We start from the raw sequence: 14,893 nt of genomic DNA, 5'->3' as shown, positions 1-14,893 counted from the left end.
ATGACTAATATTATAAATTTAAAATTTTACTTGAATTCATGCAGGGATGAGCAAATAAGCTGGTGGCTTCGAAGAGATTTTTGTTCTTAAAATGAGATGATACTGTTTCTATAGTAAGATTTCACCTTATTCATGAATTATTATTTATTATTTCAAAATTAAAAGCATCTCATGTCCTACATTGGGGACCGTCTTTTCACTGGCTAAATTAAGTAAAAATTAGTAGAAATTAATTGTCAGTTATTTATCCTTAACTTATTTCAACATTTGAAATTTTCAGACTGTCTCAGATGATCACAAAAAATATTGTATATTTCCTCCCAAGAAATGCTGATATTGACCAGGTAGGTTATGATTGAATGACTGTTGATGAGCCTCTACTTTTAACTATTGGTTTAATTTCAAAGATGCATTGATTATCATTCACGACAGTATTCTCCCAACCTCCTGTGCTAGACTTTGTAGATTCATTGTTATAGGTATACTTACTCTTATTGCAGCATATATAATGAATTTTACATACTTATTGTGTTAAAAAGGTAAATATGTAAACTGAGGTTAATAAGATCCCAAATTGAAAAGAACTTTGCAGATCATTATTTTATTGATAAGATAAACTTATATGTGCTCTCTCCCATTTTTCACATATAAAGTCAGTTGCTAAATTTTGCCATTTCTACCTCCACACCATCTCAAATCTGACCCTTTCTGTCTACTCATAGTTATTAACTTAGTTCAGGCCCTTATCACCTCAAACTTAAATTATAACCTTGGCTTCCTAACTGGCCTCTCTCCCTCAAGTTTTTCATTACAACTATTCCTCCTTCTCATTGCTGCTAGAATGGTTTTCCTTAAGTATAGATCTGATCATAGCCATCCTCTCTTCAGTTCCTATGACTTTCTGTTTTTCCTAATATCTAATATAAACTTGCCTGTTTAGCTTTTAAGTCCTTTCAGTTCTTTGCCCCAGCTATTTCTCCACTCATAACACTGTTCTCTATTTCATACTCTACTGTTCATTTCTTCTTCTCTCTTTTACTTATACATCCCATATCCCACTTCAATGTATTTGCATTGCTGTCCCCCAGGCGCTTCAGGTGTGTTCCCTTTTCACCACCACCACCTGATAAAATCTTTCTCCAAGACTTGGTTCAAGCAGCACTTTCTCATGAAACTTTTACTGATTCAGTCCCCTTCATTAGTTAGTGCCTCATCAGACTGTCTTTTATGTAAATATTTGTATACTTTTTACAGTTTTTTTTTTATTCTACAAATGCACATGTATGTGTATGGATGTGTCCCTGCTTGTTATTCTTTTCTGTACAATGAGCTCTTCAAAGTAGGAATTTTATAATTTATTATATTTGTATCGGCAGTGCCTATCATAGTGTCTGGTGCCTATTAGTTACTGTTATTTGATAAATGATTATTGCTTGATAGATTGTGGTATAATGGAAAGAATACTGAGCTTGGAATCAAGAGAGACAGATTCCATTCTTTCCTCTGACACTTAAAAGTAGTGTATGTATGTATGTATGTATGTATGTATGTATGGACGAGTCACTTAACTCTAGCTGAGCCGTAGTTCCTCATTTGTAAAATATGGATAATAACTATTTACCTACCTCATAGGGTTTTTTAATTAAAATGAGGTATGTATAAAGCATTTTGTAAATTTTTGAATACTGTATAAATATTATGACTTATATAGAACCCTTCTGTAAGGTGATTATCCTTGTCTAAGAACCACTTTGTTCCTCAGACAGAATCTTAGAACTAGGAGGACTTTGGAGACTTTCTAGGTCTTGAATCTATGGACCTTCACAGGGTTCATGTATACATTTTTTGTGGGGAAAGGGTAGGGTCTGTGAAATTGGATGATGAAAACATCTTTCTGTATAATTTGTTTCCTTCTGATTCTCTGTATTTTATCCATTTCCATTTAAATGTATTATTTTGAGAAATCCACAAACTTCAAAGACTGCCAGAGTTCTGTGGCACACGAGGTCAAGAGCCCTTTGATCTAGTTAAACTTTTAACTGATCAGGAATATATATATATATATTTGTGGTGTTTCCAATGAATATTCTCATCTGGAGTTGAAAGAAGTTTAAAGAGCTTAAGCATATAGGGTCACCCTAAGTTTAAGAATATCTTCAGTTCAGTATCAAAGTGCTGTGCAAAATTTCAAGAAAACATCCTAATGAAACTTAAGTAACAATTACAATTGATCTTACCTAACAACATAGGTTGTATGCTACTAACAAAATACTATACTTGAGCATTGCACTAATAATTTTGTGGTCTTGAATTGAATGTTTTAGCAGGAACCTTTTGGGACCACATATCTTATTCATTCAATGATTTATGTATTCTGTGTATTTCACTCCTATCTATATACATTAAATAATCTTAGGACAGATTATATAAACTTTGCTAAAAATGTCTGCTGTGCTGTTTTGCTATGAAAAAATGCATAAGCTTATTTGAATAGTAGGTTAATTCCAGGAAATATTCTGTTCATTATAGTACTTGACCATTAAAACAGTACTAAACAATGAAAAATCATTTTTACATAAATTATTTGAACTTTTGCAGTTGGGAGAAAAGATTAGTACAAATGGTAATTTGCCTTTACTTGAATTACTAGTTAATTATGTTGGGAAGTAAAAGTTTTTTGTTTGCAAAAGGCCTAAGGACTTAATACTTATATTTTCTGCCTCTAGAGGGAGTAGCAGTACTAATAAATCATTGAGAAGCATAGGTGAAAGAAAGTATATACCTTTTCATGTGTTTTGGTTAAGGTTTAATTCAAGTAGAGAAATTTCAGTAGAAAGAATTCACTTTATTCTGCTTCTCTTCCTCTCCCCAAAAAATGTCACTGGTTGCATATGTGACAAAACAATAATTTCTTTAAAAATTATATTGATTTCCATGCCCTTTAATATTTTGAATTGTTTTTTAATTTGTCCATGTCTAAAATCCATATTAATTAAAATCAACCATAAAAGAAAAATATGCTTGTCACAAACTAGTAAAGAAAAAATTCTCCCCTGCCCTCACCTAAATGATTTGCTCTCCAATTCCATGAGTAAAATAAGATGATATACAAATTTTAAACTAGCTTTCAGTGAAGAACATTTCCATTATTTTTTCCTCAATTTGTATGTTTAATACACCAAAACGCACTGACCTCATTTGACAAATTCTGGTTCTTTTTAAGAACCAGCCAACAAAAGAGGATTTTTGTCTTCATTTTTATTTTCACTTTATCATATGTAAATATCAGGTGAACATACTTGTAACTTAAAAGGGGAAAATGCTATCTAACCTTTACTTGTGAGTAGAAAACAAAAATAAGCTGTCTGAAGTAAACAATAAAAGTGAATAATATAAGCCACAAAATTATCATTTCATTTGGTATTGAAGAAAACAGCTTCCAGTTTTGAAATGTCTTGTGTACTAAAAGTTTTAGGCATTTATTTAAAATCTGGAATACATTTATTCATAAAATGATTTTTTTTAAAGGTGATTAGGTTCTTCGACCTACACATACAAGCAAGTAATATTTCTTCCTCTTTCCCCCATATTCAAGTGTCATTTTGTTATGATGTGTGATCCTTAATCAGAAACAGTGGGAATAGCCATTGATCTACACAGATCATTCATAAGTCTGGTGCACATAATTAGGGTTGCAAAAAGAAAGTATGTTTAAGTGTATACCATCTTTTTTCAAAAAATAGATAATTAACTCTTAGCAGTAATGTAGTTACTAAACAGTTAAAATTATTCATTACACTTTTAAGGAAGATGTATATGCATTTATGCATGTATGTGTATCTACCTTGAAAATGTACTGGAAAATTTTTAACTTTTCTTGTAATTACTGTTAAAAGTTAAATATATATATTTTTTGACAAAATAGTTGTTCCTTAATCTTAGAAAAGTAATATCTTCACCAGAACAAGCACATTGGAAAGGCATAGTATAAAAATGTATAGGTCAAAGGTTTACTTACTCTGGTCTTTCCCCATTTAGGAACAGCTACCACTTGCCTGCCCTGTCAATTGCTCCCATAAACAAAGGAGACAGGAATGTTAGAGATCCTGTAGGTTCAAGACTAGAAGACAAGAAAGGAAGCTAAAAAGTAGGAACAGCTTAAAAGAACTGACCCAGAGATAGTCTCTACATGGAATTATACTGTCTGAAATTCTCATAATCAGAGGTGGATGGATTCATTTGATTTGATGAGCATTCTCTTTAAATTACAACTATTTGGAAAAATTAAGTGACTTTCAACCAATCATCTATTACTGGTATATTAATTCAGTTAGATTGTTTTTAATCCTAATATATATGTGAGAGAATAGTTTTGATTAAAGGGAAGGGATAAAGGATCGATAATTTGGAACTATGAAAAACTTTGGATAGAATCTAGTGTCAAATTAGCATTGACATATATGGAAGAAGGAGCTAGGAAGCTAAAAATTAATTTTGTTTATATGAGTGTATGTTGGGCACAAGAAAGAGAGAGGAAATAGTCCTCATTCTTGTATTTCACGTGTCCCTTTTTCCTCACACCCAGAATAATGGCAAAATTACTAAGGTGAGAGCCTGTAAGCTTACTTTGTTTATTAACTACTTGAATGACTTTGGACTATTTAATTTCTCTAGGCTCTGATTTCCTTCTGGCTTTGAACTCTCATTCTATTTCAGCTACACTATGAATTGATGCTTAGGTTTTTCTTTTATGGGGAAAATTCTGACCTGATTTAAATGCCAACTGTATGTAAGTAATGGTTCTTATATCTGTAGAGGACTGCAGATATTGGGAGCTCTGAGAAAAGTATACTTGAAGCAAAGATACAGCAGGATGTTAACTCAGTGTGATTAATGAGATAGATGATGGGTTCACATATACTTATTACTTAGTATGGTGATATAATGGTTTCCTAGTTCTTACATACTTAGTGTGCTGTAATAATGTAATCATACTGAGATATTTAAAGGCTAAGAGGACTGGAAATAGTCACACCATCTTTGACCATCCTGGTGGCTCTTCTGCCTCCTTCATTCCTCCACTAAAATCAAGGCTCATCCCGAGATCCTCCAGAGAGCTAGCCTGGACAATACATATATTTAGGATAGTTTAGATGTAATCCTGCCTCCTATTTGAAGGCTGCAATGGATGGTTTTTGATATTTATTTCTGACCAAGAAATCTATGAAGAAAAGGTCTTTGGATTTCTTAAATCAGGTGTTCTCAGGCATTCTCTTCTAGTGGAGTAGTGACAGTACCAATAAACAGGCAAGTATTTTAGACAATTATGTCAAGTGCAAATACAATTGAAGCTAATAATTCATATAGAAGAAACCCTATTTTAAATTGCATATTGACTTAGTTTTAAAGTGTAATATTACCTAGATGTGGTTTTTATTTTGTTAATATTTTAATTTGTCGGTTACATTTTTAGTATGGTTAGACCTCATTCCAGGAGTATTTCAAGCCACATGTTTGACACCTGCATCTAGGATACTTTATAACCTTTATTTTTAAAATACAAAAAATACATATATATTAAACTATCATCTTGAAACTAGGAACAGTTGCCTCTCCCTTAATGCTTACCATAATGCCATGTCCTTAGAAAATGCATGATGATAGTTGGATCCCATTATCATTGAAGACTACTCTGACCTCACTTCTAATTTCAAGTCAACAATCATATTTCCAATAGAGAAATGTATCAAGGAAATAATAATTTTTTATTTGGTTGATTTTATTTTGTTTTTGTTATCTTATCTCAAGACTATTTTAGAACTTCCCTCTGAAATATACTGAATAAGACACCGAGGAACAGAAAAGTAAAATGATTTACCCAGTAGTACTCAGGAAGTATTAGAACTTAAGCTGACATCATCTGACTTCTAGTCTAAGGTTAAAGGTTACCTTTAACCCCGCTACCACTGTATGGCACCAAAGATTGTTGTTAATGGCATTGTGCTACTTAACCATTACTTCTCCCCCTCACCCCTGTTTATATTTTATTTTCTTAATTTCCTTTCCCTGCTTTCCTTTTCCCCTACTTTTCCCTATTATGTATTCAAACACTGCTTAGAGGTAGTAGATAGAACTACAGAAGTCACTAATTTTTAAAAATCAGAAAAATATATCAGACAAGAAACAGTATTACCAGCTCTGATATGAATGGTGGAACTAATATTTAATCAAAAATATGCCATAGATTATAATTGATAAATAGCCAAAAAAAAAAAAAAATAGTCTTTTAACATTGGTGGTAGTGAATAGTTTTCACTATATTTAGGTCAAACTCACTACCTTCAATTTAAGTATAATATTTAAATGTGGACACCGACACTGTGGGACAAATTCCCATTTTATAGTATAGTTGGGTGGGATTTCTACATTGGAGTGCTGAAAAAATCTCTCCTGGAATGAATATCCTATTCCTATCAAAATATTTAATACCATGTAGTTATATTTAAACCCTTGCTTGCATTCCAGTATTTATATTAGACTCTGTTAAAAACCATAAAAAATCTGAGATTTTAAAACTAAATCTGCAATGGATTTAGGAAAAATATGAAGCTTTTTTTTTCCTTTTACTGCTATTTTATTTTATTTTTTAAGTAACCTAAATAAATGTTGAAGGAAACCTTTGATCTGAAGTACTTTGCATATATGTACTTGTATGTATATAGTCTAATCTTTAAGACCCAAATTCTAGGTATCTTCTTTCAAAAACTCAAGTTGATTTTTTTAAGTCCAGAAACATTACTGACCAGGCATTCCTAATGTATTACCTAAGAAACTTGAGCTGATAATTACTTTTTGTACTATAACATGCTCATTTTGCCATACAGTGGTGCAAAATTTGAACGAATTTAAAGCAAAATTTCTTGAAGTCATGGTCTGTTCCTTCTCAGTCAGCTATACAGGTAGAGTAAATGCTGGTGATTCTGCTTTAAGGGAAGTTTCTAAATGCACTGGATAATTGGAGGGGGGTGGAAATGAGGAGGAAGGAGAGTGCTTTCAGATGACTTGCTGAGTCCATTTCCTTGGTTTCATAAATAGCAACCTAATTTGTAGATCTTTGTTCTTAGCAAAATATTATATTTAGGAATTCTGTCTCCATGGTTTTCAGGTATCAAAGACCATATTATTTTGTCCATCCCCAAATAAGTTTTGCATTATCTTTTTTGCTGTATGAAGGATGCTAATTTCTAATGAATATATATGAGTGATTTTAAGATGTAGGAGAATTAGATATTTTTCTTTACCAAATTATTATTCAAAATAATTTATTTTATTGTCATATTTTAAAGTCATGTTTTGCAGTGTGTAGGATATCTAGTCCTCTATCACCCATGTTTCTAATATAATAAGTCTAAACTAATTTTTCTGAAGAATCTTAAAAAAAAAAAAAAAAAAGCAAAACAACAGTATTTGGTTTTATTTCTAAATGTTGTGATTCAGAAGTTAGTTTCAATAAAAACATATCTTAATAGTTCTCAAGGATTTAAGTAATTTATTCTTTGCAATATTATAAATTTTATTTTAATATTATATTAGCAGTATATTACTAGTAAATATAATAGCAAAATTATGCAAAATTAGGGGATTTTTAATTATGACAGTGTAATTTGTTATTTTGTTATAGTATCTCTTGCTTCATTAATCTCAAGAATATGTTTGTCTTTAATTTTTAAAGTTTTTCAATCAACCAAAATGCCATCTCCCACTTCCCCCATCCCCTATTAAAAAAGAAGGGAAAGGTAGAGCTTCTATTATATAGTCAAGCAAAATTTGGCCATACACACACCCCTCTCCCAAATGTTCTTAAATTGGAAAACTAAATTCATGTTTGAGAAAGTTCTCATATTGCCCATAAAGCTACTAGAGAAATGTTATTTACTTACTTATAAGAATGCATGACTACTTAGTCCCTACAAAATGGCTTATTATATGGAGAAAACGATGCAGAAAAAAATAAAGGCTAAAAAACAGATCATACCAATTTTGAGGGTATTATGTGCTTTGGACACATTACAAAATTCAGGAAAGCTTAATCTAGACACATTGGAAGAGGCTCTTGGGATAGGTCAGTTTGAAAGGAGAGTGCTTCCAGATAGAACTGAGGGATCAGTGCTCCTAAGCGATCCTTGTCATATTTCACCAACCTGACCAAAGAACATTGGACATGAAACTTGAGTTTCTAGTCCATACTCTGAAACTAACCGAACCCATTTCCTCCCTTAATCATTACACTCCCTTATTTTAAGGAAGTGTAACAAAGTAGTTTCTAAATCCCTTTTAATCCGGAGGGGTCTTTGGATACTTGAGATTTGGGTTTCATTCCATGAAATTTGATTAGGCTTTCTTTTCAGTAAGAGTAGAATGAGCTGTTCTTTGTGACCTTTGGTAACTCAATGGACTCCTCTGGGGCTCAGGTTCCTCATCTGTAAAATGAAGATGCTAGACTAAATAAAGTCATTCCTCATTATTCTCAGGTTTTGGTTTTTGCAGATTCATTTACTTGTTAAGATTTATTTTTAACCCCCAAAATCAATGTTTTCATTGCTTTCATGATCATTTGCAGAGTTGCTCAGAGGACAAAAAAATTGAATCACTACCACTTAGCTGAAGTTGAATAAGGGTCTGCCTTCTTTTTTCAGCTCTCATATATTGTAAATAAGTATCCTTCTCGTAGTCTATTTATATAGTGCCATGTTTTTTATGTTTTATCTTGGTGATTTTGCGTTTTAAAAGGACTCCCAGCATAATGATATGCTGCTGTCCAAAGCCAAAGAAAGTTGTCATGTGTATCACAGGGAAAATTTTTGTTAGATAAACTTCACCCAGACTTGAATTATAGTACTTTGACCACAAGTTCAATGTTAGTGAGTCAATAATACGATGCATCCAGAAAAAGGAAGAGGAAGTTTACCAATCTGTACATGAGGCCACTCCGGAAACTGCTAATGTAAATGTTGTGACCAAAGACTCACAGGAACCTAGCTCTGTATTTCCCCTAGAAGAAGCAATGGTTCAGAGTTCACAGTGGCTCAAAAGAACTTAACTATCATTAGTGATGAGAATTTACTGTAATGTTTCTTCCAAGTCTGCCACTCTTTCAGAATTCTTTGAAGGTCAAAGAGGAACTGGCTTTAAACTTTCTTTTAGCCCCCTCCCCAAATCATCTGTTCTACCGCTAAGTAATTGAAACTAACTGTTCTACTGCTCAGTAATTGTCTTAGATGGCTTGATGTGAAGAAATCCCACCTTTACCACCTAATTTAGAAAAGTAACTAGTTCAAATTTAAAAAAAAAAAAAAAAAAACTTTTCAGAATTATTTCAAATAGGATGCTACCAGATATTATACTTCTTCTGTCTAGTGGCACCCTTCCTGGCAATGGCCTTCTGCTGTTCTAGGATCACTGTCTTCTGCCTACCATGCAGAAGTGGCCTAAAGAAGGTAATAACTACATAAAATCTTAAGTGAAAATTCTTTCATTGAAAAGAATGTTTTCTGTAGCTAATATTCTTATTTAAGTAATATTCATACCATGTAATCTACTTTAAACATTTTTTTATTGGGAACTTTTTTTCTACTGCATAAAGTATGGAAAGTTCTGGCCATATATATATATATTTTAATCTTAGTTTAGACTATGGAAAAAGAGGAATAAGTTTTTTAAATTGAGGTATTCCCTGTTAATGGTTATATTACTACTAAAGGGTTTGTACAATATTGGGATACAGTTGACCTTTGCAAAGCTCTCATGTGACCAAAATATCATTTATTTACATAGACAATCCTAGAACCAGCCTTTGGAACTATAAGAAGAGAAGAATAGGCAAAGTTTTATTACTATGGTCAACTTACGGATTATAGAATCTTATCCATAAGAAAGTTTAACTCTAAAACTTTTTTTATTTTACTTTATATTAACTCTAGAAACTTTTAAAATAATATTATATTAACTCTAGAAACTTTTAAAATAATATTAAACATGAAAACTTTCTTGACATATATATTTAATGTCATACATTTTAATGTATTTTCTCTGAAAAAAATTACTTCATCAACTTATTGACTTCTTATGGTATATTTAGTACAGGCCACATCTAAACTTTTTTTTCTTAAATATTTTCTTAATGTTCTTATTTCACATTTTTTCTAATACTTTTCCACTTACTACTTTTACTTTTACTACTCTTACACTATAAAAAACCTATCTTAAATAAATACAGTCCAGCAAAAATACAGGTCAAAATCTGACTGTTTTCATTTTTCCAGTTCCACTTAAATGTAGTTCAGGCATTAATTTCATACAGTACTTCTCAAGTTTTTTCTGAATTCTTCATATTTATCATTTCTTATGGTACAGTGATACTCTTTATTTTATTCATGTGCCATAGTTTTTTCAGCCATTCCTGAATGAGAAGGAACCCTCACCAAAGATTAAAAAATCATCTTCATGTTGTGAACCTCTATCAGAAACTGATTTGCATAATAATGCCCTTTTTGTTTTTCTTTTATCCTCCCAAAAATGTGGCCACCACCCTTTTCAATATTCAGTTATTCCACTAAAATCATATACTGATCTTTTATTTCTTTGTACCTTTTTTGGTTTTGGTCTTGTACCTTTTTCTCCTAAGCAAGATAAAAAACAAACCAAAAAAAAAAAAACCTTGCAGAATTAGACTGTGTATATCTCATATCTAGATGATTATAACTTAATAGTGGAACTAGGTAGATGTTATTACAGGTAGTAATAGGATTTTTCACTGTCTTGAAAATGCAGAAGAAACTCATCCATTTATTGCCATAGCAGTTTGCCCACCTGAAGAGAGTAATTGGTGAGTACAGTTTGAGTAATGCCAAGAAGATTGGAGGGCAGAGTGTAAGAGACTCTCAATTCTATTTTTGCCCAGTGAGAAGTATTTCAGGATTTTTTTTATAAGTCATTAAAAACAGAAAGCGTATGTTTCTGAAAGGAAAGGAGGTGACTTATTGTCATACATAACAGTTTTTGTTGTTTATAGTATTTTATATACATATTTTATATAAATTGATACTTAAAACAACTATGCAGCAGATACTGTATTATTATTTCATGGTCATGAAATCAATCAGAAGTTAATTTTCTTGTCCAAAATGACAGAACTAATAAGCAACAAAGCCAATACTCAAATTTAGATAGTTTGATTCCAAGTTCAATGATGCTTCTGCTATACTGTGTAAATAAAGCAAGAAATCTTAATCTAAAGACCATCAACTTGGGGCATTTTAAAAACATATATTTTGGTAACTAGATTTAAGTAAAATAGGTTTCAAAAGCAATTCTATTATCTTATTGTATATATTTTAAAAGCTTTATTACCAAAAGGACCCCATAGACTTTATCATATTGCCAAGTAGTCCATGATAAAAAAAAATTTTAAGAATTCCCATTTAAAAGTTAAGAACCCTTATTTAAAAGTAATGGAATATTACATATTCTAGAGGATCTTAAAGTTTATCTGTGCCAATCTTCTTATTTTACACATGAGGAAATGAGGTTCAGAAGGTAAAAGGTAAGAAAATAGTAAGTCTTGGTGCCAAAATTGAAATCCTGTTTCCTAGTCAAGTGCTAGTAAATGCATTTTCTGTAACTGTAATCTACTAAGTCAGAAGAATACGAGTAAGATGAGAGAGGCTTCAAAGTCATTCTTGCTGAATGTAATCCCTATTTGTATAGCCACAGATTTCTTCATGGTCTAACCTATTAAATGTTAAACATTTTTTCTTAGTGTATCCAGTTTGAGGAGTTGGTAGGAAAGAAAAGCTCTTTGACCAATGAAATCATTCAACATTAGTATACTTAACTACAGAAAATAAGGAGAAAAGTAGATTTGACCTTCCTTTTACAACTATGGAGGTATTCATGTATATTAGTGATACTGTCTTTTTCACTCCGAAGGAGAATGAGTTCAATTTAGGTAGTCTTTCAAAGATACCCTCATTTTATTGATCTGTAAAGGAATCTTTGAACAAAGAAATGAAGGGGTAGTATCAAAAAGTTAATCAGGAAAATTTTTAAAGAAACATCATTTCCTGTCACAGATCCCAAAGAATGATTCACCAGAAATTCCTGTCCCCAGCTTATTTTTTCCCCTATGTAATTATTAGCTACATGTTTCGAAGGAAATATTGGAAAGGAAGGAGTGTTCTGCTTCCCTTTTTTTTGTTTTGTTGTGTTTTGTTTTTTTAACAGTACATTCCTAAGCACAACTGTTATTTCAGATTTTTTCTGATGTTGTAATAATGAAGTCTATAGACAGTATAAAATACTTATCATTTCATTCTTGCCAAATTTATTTCTAACTTGATTCCTGCATATTTTGATTTTAAAAATCAAATAAATAGTTTTCAGTAAAATAGTTTTTGTTCTCTACTCCATTTTTCTGCTCTGGTAGTAAAATGCCTTTACAGCACAGTACTTTTTTTTCCCAACTATTTAGGATTCAAATATGGGAAGTTATTGCTTTTCTTCTTAAAATCTTCTGTTCATGTAACCAAAAAATATTTTTCTCATCAACTTTTCACTTGCAGATTACTTTTTTTTAGAAGTACTTTTGAGTTGCTTCATATAACCCTTGCATTCATTCTTTTATGTCCTATACTTAGATCATATCAGAAACTGAAGTTCAGTGTTTTATTTTGTTCCAGTTTGTGGAAAATATTGCTATTCCCACATTTCAAAAAAAAACCTAAAAACTAAAAACTATCTTTCTGCTCTTACATAATAATTTCCTCAAAACTCAGGTGAGCTCCCAGTCCTTTCCAAACTGATATGGAAATTGTTTTTGGCTAAAAATAATTGACTACATACCACTCCCCTTGTTAGTTTATATTCAATGTGATTTTATACCAGCTTACTAAAAAAAGTATTTTTAAAATCATTAAAATATAAAAAGAAAAAGAAAAGAGGGAAGGAACTAAACAATACATAGTTAAGTCTGCAGAGGAAAGATAAGGATAACTTGAAGCTTGATAAAGAGCAAAAGTTTGCTGTAAAACAGAATTCTTTATTGATTTGGACTAGATCATCTCAAAGATGCCATAGATTTATAGCTAAGAATCCTTGGAAATCAACAAAATCCAACACTCATTCTCTCCACTATTATTTTTTAAAGATGGGGAAATAAAGAAGGAAAGACTATAGATAGCAAGTGGAAAAACTTTCAACTCCAAACTTATTATAATGCTTTAAATTGATTTACTATGACCATACAATTTTGTAAAAATTAAGGATAATTTCCTACTACACTTTTACCCAGAAAGCATTCCTTTGTAGCAAAAACTTCAGATGATATATATTGGATTACTTACTGTCTAGGAGGGGGGGAGGGAGAAAAAAGTTTGGAACACAAGATTTTGCAAGGGTGAATGTTGAAAAATATGCATATATATTTTTTTAAATACAAAGCTTTATTTAAAAAAATCTAAGATTATAAAAAGACAATTCAGTAAAACCAACCAATACATCCAATAGGTCCAATAGTGTGTATATATGAAATATTTTACAAATGTAGCTTCCCCATCCTTCTATTAATGAAAAAAGGGAGGGGAGGAAATAGCATTCCCATATCCCTCCAGGACCAGGATTGGTCATTATATTAATGTTTCTAAGTACCAATCTGTTTTTTTACTTTGGGAATCTTATATTTTAAATTAAACTCTTTTTCTTTTTTAAAAATTCTTTATTAGTCATAATTTCTAGTTAGTCTTTTTCCTATAAAAACTTTGGTTCATGAACATTAAGAATATTTTTATCAGGCTTCCAAAATGTCATCTTTTAAGTATTAAAGTTCCTGTCATTTGATACTTTTAATCATTCCTAATCTGAGTATACTATTTAGTGCATTTTCCCATGGTGCTCTAGGTAGGGCTTTTCTTCATGTATTTATATGCACTCTTCATATCTCTCTCCCTTTCTTCATTTAAAATTCTTCCTGTGTGTTTTTAAGCTTTTATATACAGTTTCATGTAAACAAATCTTGTAATTTACAAACAAGCTTAATCCCCACTTCTGTTTTCCTTTATTTACCTATAGTCCCATGTTTTAATCCAGAGCATTCCATTCTTAAGGAGGTCCAAAGGAGGAAAAAAGTCTTACCCTGCCAATTTGTTTCTAGTAATTGGTTTTACAGCCTAGAAAGAATAATGCCCTCAAATTTTTGCATATTGCTTTTTACTTACTTTTGATAATGCTTTCAGATAATAAACTTAATGCCTAGAGGGGTGAAGAGGTAATATTCCTCTGCTTTCCTCCTCAGTTGTTGCATTTTTCCCAGGTTTGTTTAGATGAAGAGGAATGATCTTGTTCCTTCAAGAAATTGTGTTCATGACTCCTGGTCATTATTCAACCCCACCCTTTTTAAGGAATGGGGAATATCTCATACTGCCTGGTATAAAGGTATGTTTTTCCATTCCAAATTCCACCAAGGAAAAATTACTAATATTTACCAGTAATCATCCTGTTCTCAGCTAAAACTGACAGCATAAATTTGATTATTCTCTGCCAAGTATATTGTTTTGATATTTTGAAAATGGCATGATTTCTATGTTTATCTTAGAAACTAAATAAAATATATTTGGATATTGATAATCATAGATAAATGGATGGCTGGATGTGTGTTTTTAAGTACCTGTCTGCACAGATGTTTTAGTGTGATACCTCATTGTGGTATAGAAGTGATTTGAGGGTTCTTAAAAACTGTGTCAAAAAAGCATAAATTCTAATAGGTCCTCACTGGGCAAGTTTCATAACTTTCCTCCAAGGACCATCCTAAGTTGGAAGAGTTCTAAATTAAAAAAAAAAA

At 31.5% G+C, this 14,893-nt stretch overlaps 1 protein-coding gene across 4 annotated transcripts in view; it reads left to right on the top strand.

Moving 5' to 3' along the window:
* Window positions 1-14,893, top strand: part of TGS1 (trimethylguanosine synthase 1) — a 53,670-nt gene that overhangs the window by 35,015 nt on the left and 3,762 nt on the right. For 3 of the 4 annotated variants that reach the window (XM_012541319.3, XM_012541318.3, XM_003759769.4), the window contains one exon: window positions 266-344. In XM_012541319.3, the coding sequence (XP_012396773.1) occupies window positions 266-344 (79 nt within the window). Of the gene's footprint in view, window positions 1-265; window positions 345-14,365; window positions 14,488-14,893 lie in introns of all 4 variants that reach the window. The other variant, XR_004230947.1, reaches the window with a different exon arrangement.

Source organism: Sarcophilus harrisii, chromosome 1, assembly GCF_902635505.1.
Source record: "Sarcophilus harrisii chromosome 1, mSarHar1.11, whole genome shotgun sequence".
NCBI lineage: Eukaryota > Metazoa > Chordata > Mammalia > Dasyuromorphia > Dasyuridae > Sarcophilus > Sarcophilus harrisii.
The sequence above is the reverse complement of the archived record's forward strand: the minus strand, read 5'-3'. Positions and strand labels throughout refer to the sequence as shown.